Source organism: Tasmannia lanceolata, unplaced genomic scaffold (assembly GCF_043159265.1).
Source record: "Tasmannia lanceolata isolate RefF3 unplaced genomic scaffold, GAP_Taslan_0.1 ptg000044l, whole genome shotgun sequence".
In the NCBI taxonomy this organism is placed as follows: domain Eukaryota; kingdom Viridiplantae; phylum Streptophyta; class Magnoliopsida; order Canellales; family Winteraceae; genus Tasmannia; species Tasmannia lanceolata.
Window position 1 is genome coordinate 25,335,949 of NW_027518721.1, and position 21,922 is coordinate 25,357,870.

The 21,922-nt window shown below is 38.7% G+C and overlaps 3 protein-coding genes across 11 annotated transcripts; 1 reads left to right on the forward strand and 2 right to left on the reverse strand.

The window, feature by feature from the left end:
• Nucleotides 1-589: 589 nt before the first annotated feature.
• On the reverse strand, nucleotides 590-5,129 carry LOC143863700 (eukaryotic translation initiation factor 3 subunit K-like). Of its 3 annotated transcripts, XR_013240948.1 has the most exons (6): nucleotides 4,349-5,129; nucleotides 3,956-4,018; nucleotides 3,592-3,642; nucleotides 2,699-2,765; nucleotides 902-1,037; nucleotides 590-727 (listed from the first exon to the last, which is right to left on the reverse strand). XR_013240948.1 is itself a non-coding variant. In XM_077374455.1 (5 exons), exons 2-5 carry the CDS (start codon nucleotides 4,010-4,012, stop codon nucleotides 654-656), a joined length of 249 nt encoding a protein of 82 aa, XP_077230570.1. In that variant the 5' UTR covers nucleotides 4,013-4,119; nucleotides 4,349-5,123; the 3' UTR covers nucleotides 591-653. The 3 variants fall into 3 exon arrangements, 2 of the variants coding, with proteins under 2 accessions (XP_077230570.1, XP_077230569.1); XM_077374455.1 differs by lacking the exon at nucleotides 902-1,037 and having other exon boundaries at nucleotides 591-727; nucleotides 3,956-4,119; nucleotides 4,349-5,123; XM_077374454.1 differs by lacking the exon at nucleotides 902-1,037 and having other exon boundaries at nucleotides 591-727; nucleotides 4,349-5,119.
• A 6,470-nt stretch (nucleotides 5,130-11,599) lies between these two features.
• LOC143863952 (sucrose synthase 1-like) lies at nucleotides 11,600-19,701 on the forward strand. 7 transcript variants are annotated; one of them, XM_077374753.1, is made up of 17 exons: nucleotides 11,600-11,738; nucleotides 12,695-12,769; nucleotides 13,031-13,144; nucleotides 13,793-13,922; nucleotides 14,010-14,161; nucleotides 14,284-14,476; nucleotides 15,405-15,523; nucleotides 15,700-15,916; nucleotides 16,017-16,112; nucleotides 16,318-16,491; nucleotides 16,980-17,096; nucleotides 17,207-17,373; nucleotides 17,480-17,704; nucleotides 18,034-18,352; nucleotides 18,782-19,026; nucleotides 19,125-19,263; nucleotides 19,409-19,701. In XM_077374753.1, exons 3-17 carry the CDS (start codon nucleotides 13,047-13,049, stop codon nucleotides 19,439-19,441), a joined length of 2,424 nt encoding a protein of 807 aa, XP_077230868.1. In that variant the 5' UTR covers nucleotides 11,600-11,738; nucleotides 12,695-12,769; nucleotides 13,031-13,046; the 3' UTR covers nucleotides 19,442-19,701. The 7 variants fall into 7 exon arrangements, with proteins under 7 accessions (XP_077230868.1, XP_077230871.1, XP_077230873.1 ...); XM_077374756.1 differs by having other exon boundaries at nucleotides 11,632-11,779; XM_077374758.1 differs by having other exon boundaries at nucleotides 11,666-11,727; nucleotides 12,693-12,769.
• A 371-nt stretch (nucleotides 19,702-20,072) lies between these two features.
• Nucleotides 20,073-21,645, reverse strand: LOC143863460 (uncharacterized). The gene is made up of 3 exons (XM_077374123.1): nucleotides 21,039-21,645; nucleotides 20,312-20,392; nucleotides 20,073-20,132 (listed from the first exon to the last, which is right to left on the reverse strand). The coding sequence occupies exons 1-3, from the start codon at nucleotides 21,612-21,614 to the stop codon at nucleotides 20,073-20,075; spliced, it is 717 nt and encodes a 238-aa protein (XP_077230238.1). The 5' UTR covers nucleotides 21,615-21,645.
• Between the last annotated feature and the right edge of the window lie 277 nt (nucleotides 21,646-21,922).

A 21,922-nucleotide genomic window follows, 5' to 3' on the forward strand; every position in this document is an offset into this window, starting at 1 on the left:
CACAAATGCTACTTTTGCATTGAGTCATGGTCATTTTCATTCATCAAGATTAGATCGTTTTGCTAGTCAATGTTGAAGAGGATAACGCTACTGGTAACATTGAGAAGACTGATCCACGCCACTCAAATAAGCATTATCCGAACCCTACATTTGGTAGGTCCCATTGTGGAGATGGCATGGCAAAAACATAATTCTCCAAATGAACACCAAGAAAAAAAATAAAAATCCTAACGGTGGCTATCAAATGAGCAGTTACAAAAATGTGAGCACTGCTTCACATCCAAGCCCTGTGCGATACTTACAGGGAGTGCGCATTCATCCACCATGCGAATCTCAAACAAGTCAACTAGTGAAGATAACAAGCTGGGGTGTGAAATATCTAGCCAAGGACTAAATACCTTGAAGAATCCTATGAACTTGAAAATGCAATACACAGGGTTGCACCAAGATCTTAATTGTTTTGTGCTAGGCTGAAAGAGAAAGAAAATCAGGTGAAAGAGTACCCCCCAGCTGAGTGAAAAAATCAGCTGAGAACGGGGAAGATCCGGGTGATGTGATCTAGTGGAATGCTGTCTGCCGTGTTCTTCTTCAGTTGAGGCTGATTGAACTCGTTGCGGGGGAGAAGGATGAGCTGGCCTCGGCCATGGCCCTTCTCAAGAACCCACCCACAGTTTGCAACCTGATGTTCCAGAAACTTGTCCAAAGAGAGTCCTTCTATGTTGATGGCCTGTTACAACAATGCAAGCACGTTCGTTAAAACCTTAAACAGAACCGAGAGGAGCAAGGAAAACATCAGCTTGAAGAGAAATGTGTGTGTCGCCATTGCTCTTGAAAAATAAATAGCATGTTATGGTCTGTGCCGATGCAGGGACGTCTGTACTTATGCCCCCTCATAAGATACCTCATGTAGTCATGTTTGATCAATCATTTTTTCACGCCAATTTCTAAGTTCTCTATTGTTGTTGCTGCTGCTATCTCTGCAGAATTATCTGAAACGTTGTTAGTTACGCTTTCTTTTCATCTGCTTCTGATGGTCCCTGTTTGAAAATAGGGTAGTTGTGAGTTATTGTTTTTCCTATCTTGATTGGCTTTGGTACTCTATTTGCATAGTAGGCTTTTGAAGAAGTAGAATAGAGAAAAGTGGGAAGGGGATGCTAACGACCAGTGAATCTAATTGCCTCATTGCACCTCGAACCCAACAGTGTTAATCTCATCAGCAACGATTTCAATACTCACTAACGAAGATAATTGGTGTAGGTTTGTATCTCTCCACCCTATATTTTTGACAAGTTACTGTGAAGATTTTACAATTTTACTCAACCTTTTCATCTTGTTTTCATCTGATATCTTTTTGTTGCTTCTATCTTCTTTGCATCGTAGATTTTCATCCAATATGCTCGAAAAAAAATGCCTAGATAGAGCTTCGTATATAATGCTTAACAGTGGTTGTTGGCTTCCGTGGTGATGGATTTCAACTGATTATCCGTGCCATCACACTTCAAATTCAATAACCCTTTTAGGTGAAGAAAACCAAGAAAAAGTGGAAATTTGAGTAGTTAACTTCCTTAGTTGGGGTATTTGGGGCATTCAAGATGAAAATATGTGTAAATAAGGAAAAACATCAGGGGGTGGAGGAATGGCTAGAAAAGGAGGTGGGAATGGGAATAACACTTCCCTATATTACAAATGGGTTTATATTTTATGCCCGTGGACATATAAATGACAAGCATAACAGTTTGATAAATATTCTGATATAAATTTCAGTCATGCATTTGATTTGAGTTGAAAAGCATTAAGGAATTGGTATTCATTGACCACATCCGGACAAATTTTAAAAAATGTATATATATGTGTGTGTGTGTGTCCCCAACTAGTTTGGGACAAAGGCTTAGTTGAGTTGAGTTGAGTTGAGTTTTGTGTGTGTCTGTGTGTGTGAGAGAGAGAGAGAGAGAGAGAGAGAGAGAGAGAGAGAGAGAGAGAGAGAGAGAGAGAGAGAGAGAGAGCATAGGTCTGGGCACTTTTTGGTAAGGTTGGGAAAGGACATGGATGGCATAAGCTTGGATTGCTTGCTCAAAACATGCATTTACACTTCTTGTAAGCCAGAATAATGGGCAAGGCAACAACAAAACATATACTTGATTTATCATAGATAATTGAATCACTATATTTTTAGAAACAACTTGCACATTGCTTGCCATTAGTGGCAAGGGGATGCAGGCTTACAATCTAAAGGGAAACAAAATATAGAAAATAAGCCATTTTATGACCTAAGGCATTAGGAAATATAAGATTATGGAGCAAGAGGAGTACCATAAGTATAACCTTTGCACTCCTATAGATTGACAGAGTGAATCATGTATTTGGAGGACTTGCCAAAAAGTACATGCCGAATTCTAAAGATAACTACCACCATAGAGCATAAACCTCTTACAACCATAGAAAATATGTGACAGGTAAATTACCAAAATCACCACAAGTACTTATGGTGGTCCTATCCCCATTTTTGTTCTTTTCCACAAGGATTTTTTTTCGAAACTGTTCTTTTCCACCATGAATTGCTTAGGAAACCTTTTTATAAAAAATGGAAATAAATTCTGGAGTATCCATAATATCTTTTTAGCAATAATGCTTTTATACTCAACCCAATATGTGAGATATAATATGGCATATAAACACATCGAAACAGATATGTTATTACCTGGTACAACTTCAACTATACTGCGATTCGTTACAGCCTCGTCCCAGAACTGGCAGAACCTTGCTGTCTGTGGTGGAAAATAGCAATAGCATTCCAAGTCAGTTTCAGGCATATGTATATGTCAGAGCTACCGCAAATTCATGCCCCCAGATTCATCAAAGAAAAAAGACTAGCACTTATTTCCTGGGCTAAGGCGAACGGCAAAATCTCTTACTCAACGGGACTGGCTATGAAAAATTGGAGCGCTATAGTGCACGAAAGACTGCCTCAGAATGAAATAAAACCGATATGGGTGCCGTCGGGAGAGGGATGGGTGAAACTTAATTTCAATGGAAGCTCTTTAGGAAACCCAGGTCCCGCTGGTTTTGGGGGACTGATACGAGACTCTGCGAGTCGGATAATTATGTCCTATTCTGGACCGGCGGGCATTTGCGACTCGAATGAGGCTGAGGCCAGGGGTCTTCTATTCGGGCTCAGGTGGTATGCCTCTCACAACTTGGGACCTCTTATCGTAGAAGGGGACTCCTCCAAAGTCATAGCCTGGGCGGTTAATCAAGGTGGAGGGCCATGGAGACTACACAATATCTTAGATGAAATTCGGGACTTGGTGAGGAGTGTGCGCCCTCATCTTACGCATCGAAGGAGAACCGCAGATTCCTCAGCCGACACTTTGGCTAAAGAGGGTGTCCATCTCCCCTCCATCAATGTAATCTATTCTGAATCTATGGCATCTACGCAGGCATAGTCCTGCTGTACAGCCATACTCGCACTTGTACCGGGACATCTTGTCCCCCCCCCCCCCCCCCCCCCCCCAACAATTTTTTTTCAATAAATTTACTGTTAATCTTCAAAAAAAAAAAAGATTCATCAAAGAAATAAAAGGAGATTTGTACCTCCAGATAGTGTGAAAGGACAGTAAGTGTCTTGAACTGCTCCTCCATTTGCTGATAACAACAGGCAGAACAATTTATATTTAAAAAAAGCTTGTTGTTTATGTAAATTGGAAAAATTTGGTGATTAAATTGAGGTGAGTCGATCTATTTAAAAAAAATGATGATGGAAATTGAGCAGCCTAATATAAACAAGTGTCAAACAAATTAAAAGCTTCAAGGCAGCCCATATTCATTTTTTCCACCTTTTGAGCACCTAATCCATTCATGAATGCCTAAAAGCACATTTTGCACACACCAACTCTAGTGACCACCATGCATGACACTCATTGACATGTCTAAAAGTGATGAGAAAGAAAGGAAATACCACTCGTTCTGGGATTAAGAAGAGGCAAAGGTTAAAATCTGGAGCTGGCATTGCCATGAGACCCTGTTCAAACAAGAAACGAAAAATATCATTGAGACAGAAGATTGCTGGACCTTGACCAAAATGCGAGCAACAATTTGGACACTCATTCGCTCTGGTTCAAACTGTAAAGAAAGAAAATCAGGGTAAGACTAAGCATAGAAAAACAATTTGGGTTTTCCATTGTTTCACTCTAACTCATTTCTCCAGTATTTTTCAGATGGAATAAGAAAAAAAATCAATTATATAAATGATGTGAAAGTTGTGAGAGAGAATGCCAGTATGGAAGTATTTCTGCTAATAGAAATTATTAACCATGATATAAGGATCATAATTGCAGTTAAGATCACCAACATGGTAGAGACGAAGAAGGCAAAGATTTGCATCCAAGCTGTACGTTTGCGATGAAACCTACATCATGAAATGGGTAAGGGAAATTCCTGAGTTATAAATAGAAAGAAAAAAATATAAAGATCTGAAAATCCCTTGTAAAGGCTCGAAAGTTGAAAAGTGGAAACAACAATAAAGTGTGATCTTCAGTTCCAGACACACTTCATGACTAGGTATTAGTTTCCACCCCTAATATGCCTCACCAGTATCCTACCAATAGGGTGTTGGCATTAAGGGGTGCAACTCGGGTCGGGTTGAAACCGAACCCGACGAGTTGAACCTGAATTTGGGTTGGGTTGGGTTGGGGAAAATCAACCCGAATTGGAAATCGGGTTGGGTCGGGCAATCTTACCCGACTCGAAACCCGATTTCAAATTCCGATATGTGCTTAAAAGCCAAATTCGACTTAACACATTTCCCATTGGAGCTAGAGATGTGCTTAAATTTCGACATAAATTTATCCTCCAGTTCAGTTACAAAGAGTTTTTATATAGTGGATGCCTGTGTAGGAATGTGAGAAAAAAACACACAGTGGGGCCCACAAAAAACATGTGCATGAATTAGAAATCGGATTGGGTCGGGTTGCAAATCGGGTTGGGTCAGGTTGAGCCAAGCCGGGTTAGAAATCAGGTTGGGTTGGAAAAATGGGTTCCTCGGGTTGGCCTCAATCCGACCCAACCCGATCCGACCCGAGTTGCACCCCAACTTGGCATAGCTGAGAACACCAGACAAACTCCTCTTTAAACCATGAATCTCCTCCCCACTTCATCACAGAATGAATTCTTATCTATATCTGTCACATCTATAGTCAAATGACTTTTAGATCAGAGCCATCACTATCCGTGGATGTGGAAGATATTTTTTCTTCGTCATGGGCAACAACAAATTGGGATTGGCTATTGAAAATTGGGTGAAGATATGGTAGAAATTGCACATTCCTCAAAATGTCCCCATGATATGTTATCAAAGAATTTGTCGCTATTGTCCTATATTTTAATACAAGAACCTGGAATTCAGACTTGGGAGTGCAACTTATTCAGGCTAAATCCTAATTAACAGAACTCCATCGCTCAATCACGACTAAACATTACTAGGAACTTTCAAGTTTCAACTCAATAACTCGCCAGGGAAAGTCTCAAAATTACAATAGAGTGTGTGCATAAGCAAGCATACAACATAAACCTATATTTTAATTGAGGCTCCATAGCTATTGTTCCATGCTACTCCATAGATATTTTTTTATGCTTACTTAATTTCTTTTCTTCCTTAAAATGGATATTGGATATTGAAAATTGAAACATCTTTACTGAAATTACTTCATTTGAACCTTTAGTTCTAATTACTATCCACAAAAGTAATTCTAGAGATGACTTTCATCCACAAATAAACCTCATAATACCACTGATAGGCCCAATTAGCAAGAAACTACTACCGTCAAATTCAGTTCATGACCATTCAACTCTTGAACGGAGAGTTAATCGAATAATTGGAAGAAAAAGACTAGAAACAAAGGATTGAGGGAATGTGGAGCCTACCTGTCGGTGGACGTAGTTGTCGAGATCGGGAAGGATGTCAGGATTGTAAGGGTTCACGCCCACCGCCTGTTCAAATTCAGTTCATGACACAACAGATGAATGGTTTGGATCATCCAAGGTCCCTCTTTATGCAAGGGCCGGAGAAGGGCCCTAAATAGATCCGCGTCATTTTTAAAGTCGGTTAAGAAACTGAATTCGCTTGCACTTAATGACGTGGGAACTTCCATCTGTCATTCCTCTTGCGATTGTTTACACTCATTTTTGGGATGTATGTTCATAAGAGACCGAGTTATTAGATGACGACTTGTTTGAAGCAAGTCAATAGAGTTACATGCCAGGTTGGGATTTGATGAAAATGTGAGGGAACATGCAAGTACTTGAACCTAGAGAATCAAACAGTCATCGAGACTTCCCTTCTAATTATATTTATTTCTAATCATAATTGGTCAAGTGGGACCGAATTACTAAGTTATTATCTGGATGAACTGGGTCAAAGAAGTAGCACTGCAGATGCTAATCGAGGGGAGGTGGATGGTAACCAACTAGAAGAATGGAGGATGTGCAGATAATTAAGCATGAAATGGGCAGACCCCGATATTTAAAACCATGCTCTTGACCGAAGCCTATAAATCCCATGTTGAAAATGACGGTGCGCTTCAGTGGAGGCGAATCTGAGGACGATGCAGTGAATATTCGTATCAGAGAGCGCAATATGAGAAATGCCTTCTCGATCACATGATTCACATCTGTAGAGGGGAAAAGGTTAATATGCTGTCTTCCAACATGGTGCAACAATGATGATATCCAGTTGTGGGGTAGCGCTTCTCATCAATTGCTTTTGTAGGAAGTGCCGCAGTAGACCTGGCAAAAAGTGACCCGGACCCGCGGGTCCCCTCCCATAAATTCCGGGTCCGGGTCACCAATCTCTAACGCGTTTAAAATTGACCCACGGGTCCACCCGGCCCGTCAAAACTGGCCCGGGCCGGGTGGACCCGCGGGTACCCGTAGAGAAGTTCAAAAGTTTTATTTTGGCTTTTTTTTTTCCGTAATTGTCATAATTTTTTACTTTTCTTTATAGGTTTTTTGGTAATTGTCATATTTTTAATTCATTCTTTTGGTATTTTTATTGTTAATTTTTCTACTTTGCTTCCATTTTTTTGTAATTTTTCATTTAAAACTTAGTACCCGCGGGAATATTATAAATTGCTATTATTTATTGCTAGCCCTTTGTGCAAACCGTACTTCTGTCTATCTTTGCAGCAAAGGATGGGCGACAAGCCGAAAAGTAGCCTCAGCGAAGGTGGCTAGTGAATCCCTAAACAAAAAAAAACCTTAAAAAAAAATACGTCAAAAATCCGGGTGACCCGCGGGCCGGGTGTGGGTCCGAGCTCAATGCCCCGTAAAATTTTCCGGGTAATTTTGAGCCGGACCCGTATGGGCCTGGTCAAACCCGGCCCGGCCCTTTGCAAGGTCTATGCCGCAACCATTTTGGACAGCCTATCGATAACTAAAGGCTCTTTTTCTTTACAGAAATTTAAGTAGCTCTCTTATGCCAATTAGAAAAGTAGAAATTACACTAGTTGATATTTGATCCAACAGCAGAACCCCTTGAAAAGTTGAAATAGTAGGTTGCTGTTGGATCAAATATCAAGGGTGGAAGTCCTATAAATTAATTCTTTTGCTCCGGCAGTGAGAAAAGTAAAAGAAACTTAAAAAAGATGTTCGGAAGCTACGACCCGCAATTCATGTTTTCATGTTCCTCCTCACGTGACTAAATGAGTCGCTTCCGTAGATTCTCATCAATCCAATCTGCCCAATTATTTAGACGAGAAAGGGAAGCCTTGCGACCACGCCTTTAAGCGTCTGCTGCTCTAAAATTTTCACCCACAATTTTATTAGGGAGATGATATTTTCACCCCCGCTGTAGGATGGTGCACCCCCCCTTTTCCGTGAATTATAGGCAGGCTTTACCGCATGTAGAGACTAATCAGCGAAAATCCCTGTACGATGAAACGATCGGGCAGATCCAAATGCATCGTGACACAACCAGCCAATAGTTTTCGTTCCATATGAAAAGCGTGGTCAGACTCTATGGTAGGGCAGACAACCCAACTAAAGGATATTTCTGGGCCCCACTGATTACCTAGCAATAAACTAAAGCAATGTGGGCCCTGCTTTTCTGTGTCATGTGACTCATGTGCAAGTGCAATTATTCTCTCTACCCCACGATTTTTGCTGTCCTCGTTGACTCCACGGACATGTAGCGATCGACCACGGTGAGACTTGATCGGAACCCTTGAACTTGTGGGCCACCCTGAGATGGAACTGTTGGTTTGTCTCATACTGAATGGGAGTGTATTGGATCTTGCTGCCGACTAGATCAATGAACCAGATCGCCTGCTACATCTGTACAAGTGACCCTACCTGTCCAAACCAAATTGATTTGGACAGGGATTGTCCTATATGGGCCACTTGCGTGATGATCCATACCATAGATATGATGGGTCCGGAAAGGCCACATATCAAATAATTGCAGCCCTTTGATTTGTGCTCTTTAAATAAACTAGGGATCTTTAAATAGACTACTAGAAAATAAAAATTAAGTATTCACATCCATTGAAAAACTTTTCATTAATTAAAACCTGTCTACGTTAATACCCAAAGATCGATGAGGCAGTAGTAATATAGATATTTTAATATAGCAAATGACGCAAATGCCCTTATATGTGGGATACAATTGGAATTATGGCAGTGCGACACAAGCGGAAATAACAGCAGAGGGTGGAAGAACTTAACCCACGATTCCGCCTTTATATATAATAGTTAGATTTTCAATTAAACGAAGCAATCTATGGATGATTTTTTCTATCAATAAAATTTCAGATGCCGCCACAGGTTCCTAGATAAAATCCCTGGCTGAAAAAAATACTCTAACCATGGCTATTAAATAGTAATTCTCTTAAGTAAATTCTATTTTATTAATGTATGAAAACATAGTGATAGTCAAATATTCGAAAAGTATTATTAAATAGAGGAAAGTTTTTCTAGTCGGCCGACTAGAGAAGCTTCTCTAGTCCGCCGACCAAAAAACAAAGTGGGCCCATGTTGTTTGAATGATCCAAAGCATTCATTTGATGGGCCCTATCATAGATAGGGTGTGCCCAAAAAATCAACTCCATAGGATAATCCTAAACCATTGATTTGTGGAGGTTAAAAATGGACAGATTTGTGGAGTTTATACGCGTCCATTTTAACCTCCATAAATCGAAGGGTTAGGATGATCCTATGGAGATGATTTTTTAGGCACATCCTATCTATGTCAGGACCCATCAAATGAATGCTTTGCATCATCAAAACAACGTGGGTCCACTGTGTTTTTAACCTCCACTGTCCATTTTTAACCTCCACAAAACGAAGGGCTAGGATGTTCCTATGGAGCTGATTTTTTGGGCACACCCTATCTATGATAGGGCCCATCAAATGAATGCTTTGGATCATTCAAACAACATGGGCCCACTGTGTTTTTGGTCGGCAGACTAGAGAAGCTTATCTAGTTGGCCGACTAGAAAAACTTTTCTCTATTAAATAATAACTTATAGATGTTGTTAACTTAGGCTTAAATATGAAATCGGGACCAATGATTTTCCATAAACTTAGATATGTTCTATAGTAATTTGATGAAAGATGATCAAGGAAATGGCCATCTATGGTGTGGCTTAGTAGATGAGTGATTTAGACTATAGATTATTAAATAGATTGTCTTGATCACTTTCATCTACTGGGCCATAATATAAATCACATGTATCAGATGAACTTAACATTTGATTTGAGGGGTTGAGGAAAGATGAATGGATGGCTAAAAAGATGACGAAAGGATCCATATTTATTAAGAGAAAAGTCAATATGAGAAGCTCAACTTGGGCCTATCAAAATGATCCATACTCTTTATCCAAGGACTCTAGTGTGGTAGATCGAAAGAGAGAATCATTTCGGGCATATCTAACACTCCGAACACAGAACTTGAATGCTAAGCTAAGCATTATGTTAGCTTAACTGAAGAAAAAGATCTACTGAAATGGAGGGTCAAGATCATGCTAATGTCATGGGCGTAAGGGCCTTACTTATTATGGCTTGTCATGGTATCAAACCAGGAGTTTTTATATGGTGTCCTTACCAAGGTGTGCATATTTTAAAAAAATGATTGGCCCCACCTTGTTCGAAGATCCAAGCCATTCTAAGTTTCTAACCCATGTAGATGATCGTATTTTAAAAAAATATGCGCGTTACATACGTGCGGACACCGTATAAAAAAAGCTTGATTGTCTTTTTTTTTTGGAAATTTGGTTAAAAGGGTCCAAAAAATAGCAGAAATAGTGAAACGGTACCCCCACATTTCAAATTGTGAAATGGGTACATTTTACTTTTTCTGACATGTTTTTTTACTTAAATACCCCTCATGCTGTTTTGTTTATTTACAGGCTTACAACCCTCTTTTACGATTGTTTTTTATAGCGGAGAGACCTGGAAGGGGTTACCAAGTCAAGGAAAATGGGGGTATCACGTATGAAAATCGGGTGATCCAAAGATGAAATGGGGTTATCACACCTGGAAAATTTTTGGTTCATGTCTGTTGGGCCTGGAAGGGGTTACCAGGTCAAGGAAAATGGGGGTATCACATATGAAAATGGGATTCTCACATATGAAACTGGGGTTATCACACCTGAAAAAATTTCGGTTCTTATCTGTTGGGCCTGTAAGGGGTTACCAGCTCAAGAAAAATGGGGGTATCACATATGAAAATTGGGTGACCAAGAGATGAAATGGGGTTATCACACCTGGAAAATTTTCTATGGGATTATTAAAGCAAAAAAATAAGGAATTATGTTTTGGATAATTCCTTAGACAACCCTAATCACGTTAGTTATGAAATACCTAGCAATGGTTCAACTCAATGGTAGGGCCATCAAACATCAATAACACTTATGAAGCCTTAAACAACCCTAATCACGGCAGTTATGAAATACATAGCAAGGGTTCAACTCAATGGTAGGGCCATCAAACATCAATAACACTTATGAAGCCTTAAACAACCCTAATCACGACAGTTATGAAATACATAGCAAGGGTTCAACTAAATGGTAGGGCCATCAAACATTAATAACACTTATGAACCCTTATAAATCCTTATACACCATCATAAAAAGACGAGTTATCAAACACATTAAATTAGATATCAGGTGTTACAAGCACAAACCCTAGGACAAAAATAAAACTCACATTTTTTTTATTTTTTGTTCCAGGAGTTAATTGGATTGGGGAAGGTGAATGGTTGGTAGAAAAAGAAGGAATACTTTTTTATCCCTTTTTTGGGTCAAAAACCTTGTCACGAAAAGAGAAATGGTTTGAAATTCAAGGGTCCATGTCACTATTTTAGATATTTTGAATTGCCGTGGGATGTCTTGCAATTATAACCAAGTTGTAGACGACAAACTCGGCGAGGAATTGTACAAAAATCTTCGGCAATCCGTGAGCCTGGCTGCTTTCCAAAATTGCCCGGACCAACAAAATTCCAGCAAGGTCCTCCCAACCTAAACTCAAATAATAATAATAATAAAACAACAGCGTAGGAAAAAAAAAGGAAGTGTGAAAAGGATTTTTCCACGCTCGACGTACAAACACCTCGAAGAAGACGAAGAGAAAATTGTATAAAAAAAGAAAAAATGGCGCAGCGGTTCTTCAAGAGCGAATCCGGTCATAATAGCGAAAAGTGGTTTTGTGATTCGGAAACAGGAAGCGAAGAGAGCTTCAAGGAAATAGAGGCCTCTTTCTCTTATCCAATCTATAACAACGATTAACATCTGTAATACTACCTGTTTAATAAAGGAAGGGATCTTAGGATATATAAATATACAGACCTCTTCACTCCATTCTCAAGTGCATTCGATCTCTTCTCGTTTTTTCTTTTTCATTGTTTCTTTCTATCCGTGTTTGTTCTTTTCAAGAGGTAAAATAGATACATTTTTTCCTGAAGATTTGAGTTTCCTTCCTCATGTGGTCATGTGCTTTCGATTGGACATTGTTGTTGAGAAATTCCTGATTTCCAGGTTTCTGGTAAAAGGGTTCTCGTTTCTCCTAAAAAAACTGTAATTTAGTGTTAAGCGCCTCTATGTTTCTCGTCTGGTTTACAAATCTGCTTTTTTAGATTCGGAAAAGCTGCTCTTTAGACCACATGTTTTTGAAGATTCTCGTTTTCTCTCTCTCTCTGCTATTCGCCTTTATACGATCTATAAATTCCTCTGTTATGTAGGGCTTATTTACAATTTCCTTTTTCCCCATTCTAACCTTTCGATTTTGGAATTCGGAGTTATATTTGGAGTAATCTTCAAAAGATTTTTCTTTTCCCATGTTGAAGTCTCTTCGACTTTCTTCTAAGTATTGGATTTTATTCGTAAAGTTTTTAATTTTCATTTACTATTCTCTTACACATGAGACGATTTTCACAACTGTGGTAAAAGCTCATTTATCCACTCCATTTATAGCAAAATCTCTTCTGTTAGATGTGACTTCTCAGCTTCTTCAATTTCTTGTAAAATTATTTTCAGCAAGTCTCGACGTTTTTTTTCTCCTTTTTTTCCTGTTTTTGATTAAACTTTCTTCTCCTCTAGAATACTTTTCACTTCTGGTATCACATTTTAAATTTTATGTTGGAATCAAACTTCTGAGCTTCATCTTTCTTTAAATGTCTCTGTATTGAAAGTGGAATTTGTGCTTTCAGGTTGCACTTGTCCGAGGTAGAGCTTCTGCTCTAGTAGATCGGTAGATCTTCTATTTCCTTTTTCTTTCTATCAAGGTAATTTCAATTAAATCCAACCCTCTCAATGATTTTTCTTTCTTTCTATGTCACTCTTTTTTTCTTTTTACATTACATTTTTTTATTACCTTCTTTACAACTTCTCTTCTTCTAGAAGTTTGGTTAGGTCTGGTTTGACTTTCCACTCAATTCCCATCTCCTTTTAATGGAGCTTTTGTTTCATAGAATTTCAAGTTCTGTTACTTAACCATCTTTTTTTTTTTTGTGTTGAAGTCTCACGCCTTTTGAGGTTTTAAACAGAGAGAGAAGAAAAGCCATGGCCGATCGCAGGCTTACTCGTGTTCATAGCTTTCGAGAGCGTTTAAGCGACACACTGTCTGCCCATCGGAACGAACTGTCTTGCCTTCTGTCCAGGTTTTGGTTCTTCTGTTCTTGTATTACAATTATTGCTCTTTACTTTTTATTTTCACTGCTAAAATATGTATTGAAAATGGTGGTGATATCATATTTTAGTTTAATTTTTCTGCTTAAATTCTCCAATGAATTGATATTGCCAAATAAGTTCCTTTACCATCAGATCCTTAACATATCACCGTGGTTGTTTCCATCTCTACCTGTATAATTGTTGCTCCTGATACCCTACTTTTTTGTGGGTTAGTATCTTTTTTTTCTTTATATATTAATGCACTGGTAGGGGTCTTGCCTAACCCCAGCTTAACTATCAACAAAAAAAAAATAAAAAAAAATGCTTGGGCTTTTTTTTTAGAGTTTCTTCACCTGTTGCAACTAGGCCACATGGTCTTAGAACTTACATATTCCAAGGACAATGGGTTTGGTTGGGTCCTGTAATGTTTTGCAAATGCTATGTATAGCTAGTCCGTCTTCTGGTTGCACATATCTTCTATTTCTGGGTTGTGATGATTAATCTGCGACATTCTCATTGCATTTGTGGCTCTGTGATCATAAAGAAAGCTTAAGGACAAAATATTCTAAAATTTATGGAAGAGTTGTATCATTCAGGCATCTTATACATGTGTATTCATGCCTTAATTTCCTTCACAGGTATGTAAACCAAGGAAAGGGAATCTTACAACCCCACCAGTTGTTGGCCGAATTTGAAGCTGTTATACCTGAAGGGGAGAGACAAAAACTAAAGGATGGTGGATTTGGAGATGTTCTGAGAGAAACGCAGGTAAGATACATGACACTCAAAAATTTATTTAGGTTTCTCAATCATGTTATTACTTTTATAATAATTGATTATGTTGACACGGTACAGGAAGCAATAGTTATGCCTCCATGGGTTGCCCTAGCTGTTCGTCCAAGGCCTGGGGTGTGGGAATACATACGTGTGAATGTGAATGAACTTGCCGTGGAGGAGTTGAGTGTTCCTGAGTATTTGAAGTTCAAAGAAGAGCTGGTGGATGAAAGGTAATTGCCATTATTTAAAGAGAATATTTCCATTGAAGAAGGATATAATCATCAATATTCATGTCTTCTATTTATTTATTTCGCTTTGAACTTTGTTGCCAAATCCTGTTTCTCTGATGCAGCGTCAAAGATAATTTCGTTCTTGAATTGGACTTTGAGCCCTTCACAGATCATTTTCCTCGTCCTACCCTATCAAAATCCATCGGTAATGGTGTGCAGTTCCTCAATCGGCACCTTTCATCAAAAATGTTTCATAACAAAGAAAGCCTGAAACCAGTACTAGATTTCCTTCGTGTGCATAGCTACAAGGGGAAGGTCAATTCTCTGCCTCTGCTCTTTAGTGCTTCCATTCGTTATCTGGCTTCTTGAATTCGTACCTATTTTGAATCATATCATTTACAGCTTTGGTTATCCTGCTTGTTGTAAATCCTCGTAGTGTGATCGGCAATGATCCAAGGGCTTCATGTACCACTTTAAACAATGCCAACTTCACATACATGATTCATGTACATAGCTTATTTTGAAGGGAAACTTAACATGACAAGCATCATGAAAATTGCAGAAGTTCTGTGAATCACCAACATTTATACTGATAAAAATCATAATATTGATGCCAATCCTAGAAATATTTAGATAAATAGGGATGTTACTGATTTGCTTGAATATTAGCAAATATTTTTAGCAAAAACACAATTCTATAGTGAATAGGAGGAACAGTGGAAACATGTATTTGAGAAGGCTATGGACGTTCATTGTGTAACTGATATATTTGACCATGTTCTTTGAGTTTAATGCTAAACCATGGTATTTTAGAGAACCTGAGTTTTTGCTTTGAGCGTATTTGATCTCTTCAAACATCTTTGTTTCTTCACGATATTTGCTAGGGTCATGAGGTAGTGGTGTAGTAAGAAATTTGTAAGGTTCTTTTAGGAAGGGGAATGAAGAAGAGAGGGCGAATTCCAAAATGCTACTTGTATCTCATCTTGCTCCACAATCACACATTTCAGCTTTATTGTATGATATAGAGTGGTAGTGTATTGTGGTCAATCATTGACCCCAGATGAGCTAGAAGAGTGAGATTTCCAAATTGCCACATGTAATCTCTTCAGCATGCCCCCCCTTCTCAAGTTTCAGTGTACTAAGTGAGGTGCAAAGGATTATCATAAATCTTCCAATGGGACTATTTATATTGTAATTGAAGTTACTGCTAAAAAAGTTGTTTAATTCTGGTACTGGTACGCAGACAATGATGCTGAATGATAGAATACGCAGCCTTAATGCTCTCGAATCTGTTCTGAGGAAGGCAGAGGAGTATTTGTCAATGCTCCCTCCAGAGACAGAGTATTCAGAGTTTCATCACAGGTAGTTTACTGTACATTTTTTGCCTTTGTCTGTTCATTTGTGTTAAGTGACTAATTTAACATTACAATCCAAGTGTAATCATCAATAACCTGTGTAGATGCTAGACCGAAACCATAGGTTCTGAAAGTTGTGACAGTTGAAGAGCTCAGTATGTTTTTTACATTTTGGGTGTTCAGATTTCAAGAGATGGGGTTGGAGAGAGGGTGGGGTGATAGAGCTTGGCGTGTACTGGAGATGGTTCTTCTACTCTTGGAACTTCTTGAGGCACCTGATCCAGGCACCCTAGAAAAATTTCTTGGAAGGATTCCAATGGTATTTAATGTTGTCATCCTTTCTCCCCATGGGTACTTTGCCCAAGCTAATGTTCTTGGGTTGCCCGACACTGGAGGCCAGGTATGTATCATGTTAAAGAATAGTTCCACTATTCCAGTTCCATTTCTAATATCACTTTCATGAGTTACTTTTCTTCTACCAATTAAAATTCTATTTGCAGATTGTTTATATTTTGGATCAAGTCCGTGCCTTGGAGAACGAGATGCTTCTCAGAATAAAGCAACAGGGCCTTGATATCACCCCCCGAATTCTTATTGTAAGTTTTGTGCAGATCTTATTTTGTTATCCATTGGTTATTTCCTTGTTACAAACCCTACAGAGATCTCCTTTTTCCCTTAAATTTGAAAATTATGATTACCTAAAGAAAACTAAAATTTTTCTTCCAAATTTATTGTCTTGTTACAACTTCCGTGACAACATTTTGGCATTACTTCTGATGCTCATTTTGCCATCAAACCCAGGTGACTAGGTTACTCCCTGATGCAACGGGGACTACTTGCAATCAGCGTCTTGAGAAAGTCCTTGGAACAGACCATACAAGCATTCTGCGTGTACCTTTCAGAACTGAGAAGGGAATACTTCGAAAATGGATCTCGCGGTTCGATGTATGGCCTTACTTGGAGACTTTTGCAGAGGTAAAATTCAAATCAATTTATTGATTTTTCTTTGCCTTCTAACCTAATATGCTGTACTTTTGTTTGCCTGCCAAGCTAATCTTTTGTAATGATTATGTTTCCTTCTCTTTCTTATATTTTTAGAAAATTTCGCCATTATTTTGTTATAGGTCTTATTATTTCCTATGGATTTATCATATCAGTCTTCTAGTGGCATTGTTTTGTATTGTATATCCGAAAAGTGTGTGCCCCAATATGAATAATTTTTTATCAGCCAATGCCCCCATCTTTGTTCCTATGATTTATTTGTTTCTCAACCTGTTCACTCAAAATTGCAAATGCATAAAGTATTAATTGGAAATTCTCTCACGTATGAAATTTCTGGGATCAAATGTTTAGCAGATTATTGATTACGAATGGTTCTTATCTCTCTCTCTCTCTCTCTCTCTCTCTCTCTCTCTCTCTCTCTCTCGTCTCTTCACATATTTTTTCTGCTCCTCTCTTTGTAGGATGTTGCACATGAAATTGCTGGAGAGATGCAAGGCTCACCAGATCTCATCATTGGCAACTATAGTGATGGGAACCTTGTGGCATCCTTGCTTGCATATCGGTTAGGAGTTACACAGGTTTGTATGATAAACATTATTTACTATTGGATTTCTACAGAGTAGATACTGCTAAAACTGGTAACTGTCTTGAAATATTCTCCTTGACCCCTGCTTGTTGGCTTATGCAGTGCACCATTGCTCATGCATTAGAGAAAACGAAGTATCCTGATTCTGATATTTATTGGAAAAAATTCGATGAAAAGTACCATTTCTCCTGCCAATTTACAGCTGATCTAATTGCCATGAATCATACAGATTTTATAATCACCAGTACATTCCAAGAAATTGCGGGAAGGTATTCTATATTCCATTCTGCTTTGAGTGGAGTGGTTTAATTTGCTATTTTTTCTAGACACATGGCTTTGCCTGGAGTGGTTTAATCATGTTTTCCATTGTTCCAGCAAGGACACTGTTGGACAGTATGAAAGCCACACTGCCTTTACTCTTCCTGGGCTCTACCGAGTGGTTCATGGGATTGATGTCTTTGATCCCAAGTTCAACATTGTATCACCTGGAGCAGATATGGATATCTACTTTCCATTTTCAGAGAAGCAGAAACGACTCACTTCTCTCCATCCAGAGATTGAAGAACTACTTTATAGTCCTGTTCAGAACACAGAACACATGTAATTGCTTCATTTTGACCCCCTTTATGTTCATTTTACCCCTATATTTTTTTAATGTAACACGGACTCTATTTCAGCTGCGTCGGGCACATGCTTGACATGCTTTGACACCATTTTTAGGACCCTCCATATTTACTTTGATTTACCTTAACAAATTCTTTTATTCTTAATGTGAAATTAGTAAATTAGTATCTTTCAATGTTATTATATAATTGTCAACTATCAGCATTTTACAATTTCTTGGGTCACCGTGTCTGACGTCTTAAGTCTGACACTGAAATATGTGTTTCTGACTAAATTACTGTGATTGTTCTTTGTTGTTCTTTCAGTTGCAAGTTGAATGACCGGACGAAACCGATTATATTTTCCATGGCAAGACTAGACCGTGTTAAGAACATGACTGGATTGGTTGAGTGGTTTGGCAAGAATAAGCGGCTCAGGGAACTCGTAAACCTTGTCATTGTGGCTGGAGACCATGGGAAGGAGTCAAAGGATCGAGAGGAGCAAGACGAGATGAAGAAAATGAAGTACCTTATTGACACATACAACTTAAATGGCCAATTCCGGTGGATTTCTTCCCAAATGAACCGGGTACGCAATGGCGAGCTCTACCGCTATATAGCAGACACAAAGGGAGCTTTTATACAGGTATATGACTGTGCTGCTCTTTCCTTATAGATTTTTTGGTGACTATATTTCATGTGCACTTGATTAGCCCAAAAACTTTGTCTCGACTTGGAAGAACCTTTCTTTGTTTTCCCGTGTAACTCAGTGAAATAAATTAAAAAAACCCTGATTATAACAAAAGATCCCTGGTTATCGAAACCCGATGAGTCAAAATTGACTTAGTAGATTTTATTTTTGAAATCATAGTTTGGACTTAGTTATATGAGCTTTAGCCAAAATTGAGTCAAATTCACCTATATCTGAGTCAATAATCCCTTCACTTTTTCAGTAAATATGTCATGATAGAGTGCTTTTAATTTTTATTCTTCATCAAAATTTTCTTCATTTAGTAGTTCTGTGCTGTGAATTACTGTTTATATAATGCAACACATTTTTTCTCTCTGGTTCCAGCCTGCCTTGTATGAAGCTTTTGGACTTACAGTTGTTGAAGCCATGACGTGTGGTCTGCCCACATTTGCAACTAGTAAAGGAGGGCCTGCTGAGATTATAGTACATGGGACTTCAGGTTTTCACATTGATCCCTATCAAGGTGATAAAGCTGCTGAGCTTATTGTTGATTTCTTTGAAAAGTGTAAGGAAGATCCATCGTACTGGACTAGAATCTCGCAAGATGGACTTAAGCGCATCGAGGAAAAGTAAGTGATGTTTTCCTTTTCTGCGCAGCTTAATAATTGCATTTTTTCCATTTATTGGACTAGAAGAAGTCTCATTTCTTGTACAATTCGCGTTGCAGGTATACATGGCAGATCTATTCAGAGAGATTGATGACATTGGCTGGTGTTTATGGCTTCTGGAAATATGTCTCCAATCTCGAGAGGCGTGAAACCCGTCGTTATCTGGAGATGTTTTATGCCCTCAAATACCGTAACCTGGTAAGCTCCTCAGCTTTTCTGAAGCTTTGCAAGAATTCTGAATAAAAATTTGGCAAATATTTCTTTCATAATTGTTCTGCATTTGAGTCCAATTGCCCAGTTAATAGCTTTCCTATGACTAAAGCAATGACTTCTTGTATTTCAGGCCAAGTCTGTTCCTCTGTCTATTGATGAGTAGATCACAAAGGGAAGTTTTGTTCCTCTCACTATGGAGAGGTCACAGGTAGATAGGTGCAGCCATACGCGTGTTTGCCTGTTTGGTGTATCTTATCTGAATAACTGCCACCTGGTGGGGTATTGTATGGAATTGTTTGATGTTGTAATAGGAAGCCATTGTTTTTCTCCTCTTTTTAATTGCATGTAATCCGAAAATGGCTGTTTGTCTAATACTGATTCCCATTATTACTCGTAATGAATTTGTGCCACAGTTTTGTTAAATTGCATACCCCTTTTCTATACTCGAGATAGGAAAACGCTTGTCCTCTCTTCCACAAGAGACGCATTGTTGAGCAAAGTGTTTTTGTCTTTCGACATTTTACTTCCGGGTCATGGTTAATCTACCTGCTGGCATGATGAGTGTTGCACAAAACAACATCCTGAAGCATTGTTGAGGCTGCAATTTGGGTCGAGTTGGATTGGTCTTCTGCGAAAAAATGAATTCGATGCAACCGGAAGCTGACCCGAAATAATGTAAAAGCTTATCCTGATGAACACGAAAAAAATTATGGCTCTAATGTCTATGATCAGTCTTGAAGACAATACAATAATTTCTTAATAAATGAGCCATACAGTTGAGTAAAAACATTTAGTCAGATGTAAACAGCCAGCGTGCACTCCTTTGATGAAGGTTGAGAACTAGAATGAAGTGCCTGCATGACATAAACAAGGTAACAGAAACATAGTGGTAAGACACATTTTGCTAAGGAAAATAATACTATGAGAATCGTGACGTACTAGGCTTCTAATGCAGTCAAGGATTCTCACAGTAGAAAACTAAATAATGCGCCACAAATATAAGCATGAAAGACAAGATAGGCATATTGCATACCACATATTCTCTCATGAAATTATTTCCTTCGTTAAATATAAACCCTCGATAATCAACATTTATCTCGCAGTCCAATGCAACCTACAAAAGGCAACAATTGATATGAGCACTTACTATTTTCATAACGACACTCCTTACCTTATTAAACACCTTGTTTGATTTGCTGTGTATAGCATTTTTGGGATAAGTCATTAATACCTAACCAGAATAGATGTTTCTAATCCGTTGCAGTGAAATCAGCCATCCAAACCATGTTAGAATAGAGTTTTTATATGGTGCCCGACCGTCAAAATCTCGAGGGCTAAGTGGCAAACCACCTGCCTTGGTCAAAACACCTTATTGTTTTGACCCGATCAAAATCCAAGGGCCAGGTAGTTTGCCACCTAGCCCGTCTGATTTTGACAGTCGGGCATCATATAAATTCTCGTTAGAATATATCATATGCTCTGAGATCTGACCGTTAGATGGTTCAGTGCTAGATTAAGCAACTAGGACCGGTTAGGATACTAGTCTAGATTAGTATAGTCTTTATTTACTTATCTTTATACGTAAAGATCTTTCCAAGTGTTCTATATGCATAAACTAGATAGAGCTCTTTGTAATCCAATCAAGATTTAGTGAAAATCTCTTAATTTTAAATGGTATCAGAGCGCCAGGTTTGGATCCTGGGACTGATGGGCACTTTTGCATGTGTTTTTTTAATCTATGTACAGTGAAGGGAGTGAACCTTAATCTTTGGCAGGGTGAGATGCAACATGTGGATTCGAGCTTTGATATCACCTACAATTCGAATCCCGATTGTACTCTTATCAGAAGATGAGCCCTGGGTCTGCAAACTCACGTCGATCTGACTGAGATTCACACGTTCGAGGACAACCTGGGTCTGCAAACTCACGTTCTTGCTATGAGCCGGCTGGTAAAACTTGGGGACCTCAACGTCTCCTACTTTGAGCCCCTTGTATATAACTTCAAGGTGTGATGAACTATAACTTAATCCCACTTTATTTGGGTTCTGAGCATTGAGCACCAGAGAAACTACAGACGAAACATAAACATGTGAGCCTGATGAAGAGTCGAGATTGAAAGAATCTAATCTTAGAGCCTGCAGAGAGAAAATGGGCTTTCTGGGCCTCAGGATGAAGACAACGGAGAACGCAAGAGCCCCAACTGCTGCTACGCCGAGAAGAAGGTATAGACAGAGGAAGAAACAACATCTCTCAAAAGAAAAGCCTAATTCTTCCTCTGTACAACGTAAAATCTGTGAACTTCTACTGTTAAATGTGTCTTGTGCTTGAAGATCCATTGAATTACTTTCTCATCAATTTAATTCTAGGTTGGCCTATACCAGGCATGAGCAGGCAATGATTTGTTTGTACTTTTTTGGGCATCATGGAGGTACTTGTATGTCAAGGAAGAGGAATTTCACCTTTCCTTCCAGGTAAGCTCTATGAAACTAGCTTTTCCTTATTCCTTTCTTAAAAGCACCTCACAACCTTTTAAAGCATTATAATGAAGGAGAAGACTTCTAAGCTTGATGATTACTAACTTTCTTGCAAAGCTAATCTTCGTTAATTCTTCTTAAGTATTACTCAATTGATCCATTATAAATGA

Excerpts from the sequence above, each read along its gene's own strand:
- LOC143863700 (XM_077374455.1), bottom strand. The coding sequence starts at position 4,012 with ATGGCAATGCCAGCTCCAGATTTTAACCTTTGCCTCTTCTTAATCCCA. Across the intron at positions 2,766-3,591 it reads TCCTTTCACACTATCTGGAG|ACAGCAAGGTTCTGCCAGTT; the intron begins GTACAAATCTCC and ends TTTCCACCACAG. Across the intron at positions 728-2,698 it reads TATAGTTGAAGTTGTACCAG|GCCATCAACATAGAAGGACT; the intron begins GTAATAACATAT and ends TTGTTGTAACAG.
- LOC143863952 (XM_077374753.1), top strand. The coding sequence starts at position 13,047 with ATGGCCGATCGCAGGCTTACTCGTGTTCATAGCTTTCGAGAGCGTTTA. Across the intron at positions 13,923-14,009 it reads ATGTTCTGAGAGAAACGCAG|GAAGCAATAGTTATGCCTCC; the intron begins GTAAGATACATG and ends GACACGGTACAG. Across the intron at positions 17,374-17,479 it reads TTCCAAGAAATTGCGGGAAG|CAAGGACACTGTTGGACAGT; the intron begins GTATTCTATATT and ends CCATTGTTCCAG.
- LOC143863460 (XM_077374123.1), bottom strand. The coding sequence starts at position 21,614 with ATGGATCTTCAAGCACAAGACACATTTAACAGTAGAAGTTCACAGATT. Across the intron at positions 20,393-21,038 it reads TCACCCTGCCAAAGATTAAG|GTTGCATTGGACTGCGAGAT; the intron begins GTTCACTCCCTT and ends TGCCTTTTGTAG. Across the intron at positions 20,133-20,311 it reads ATTTCATGAGAGAATATGTG|GCACTTCATTCTAGTTCTCA; the intron begins GTATGCAATATG and ends TATGTCATGCAG.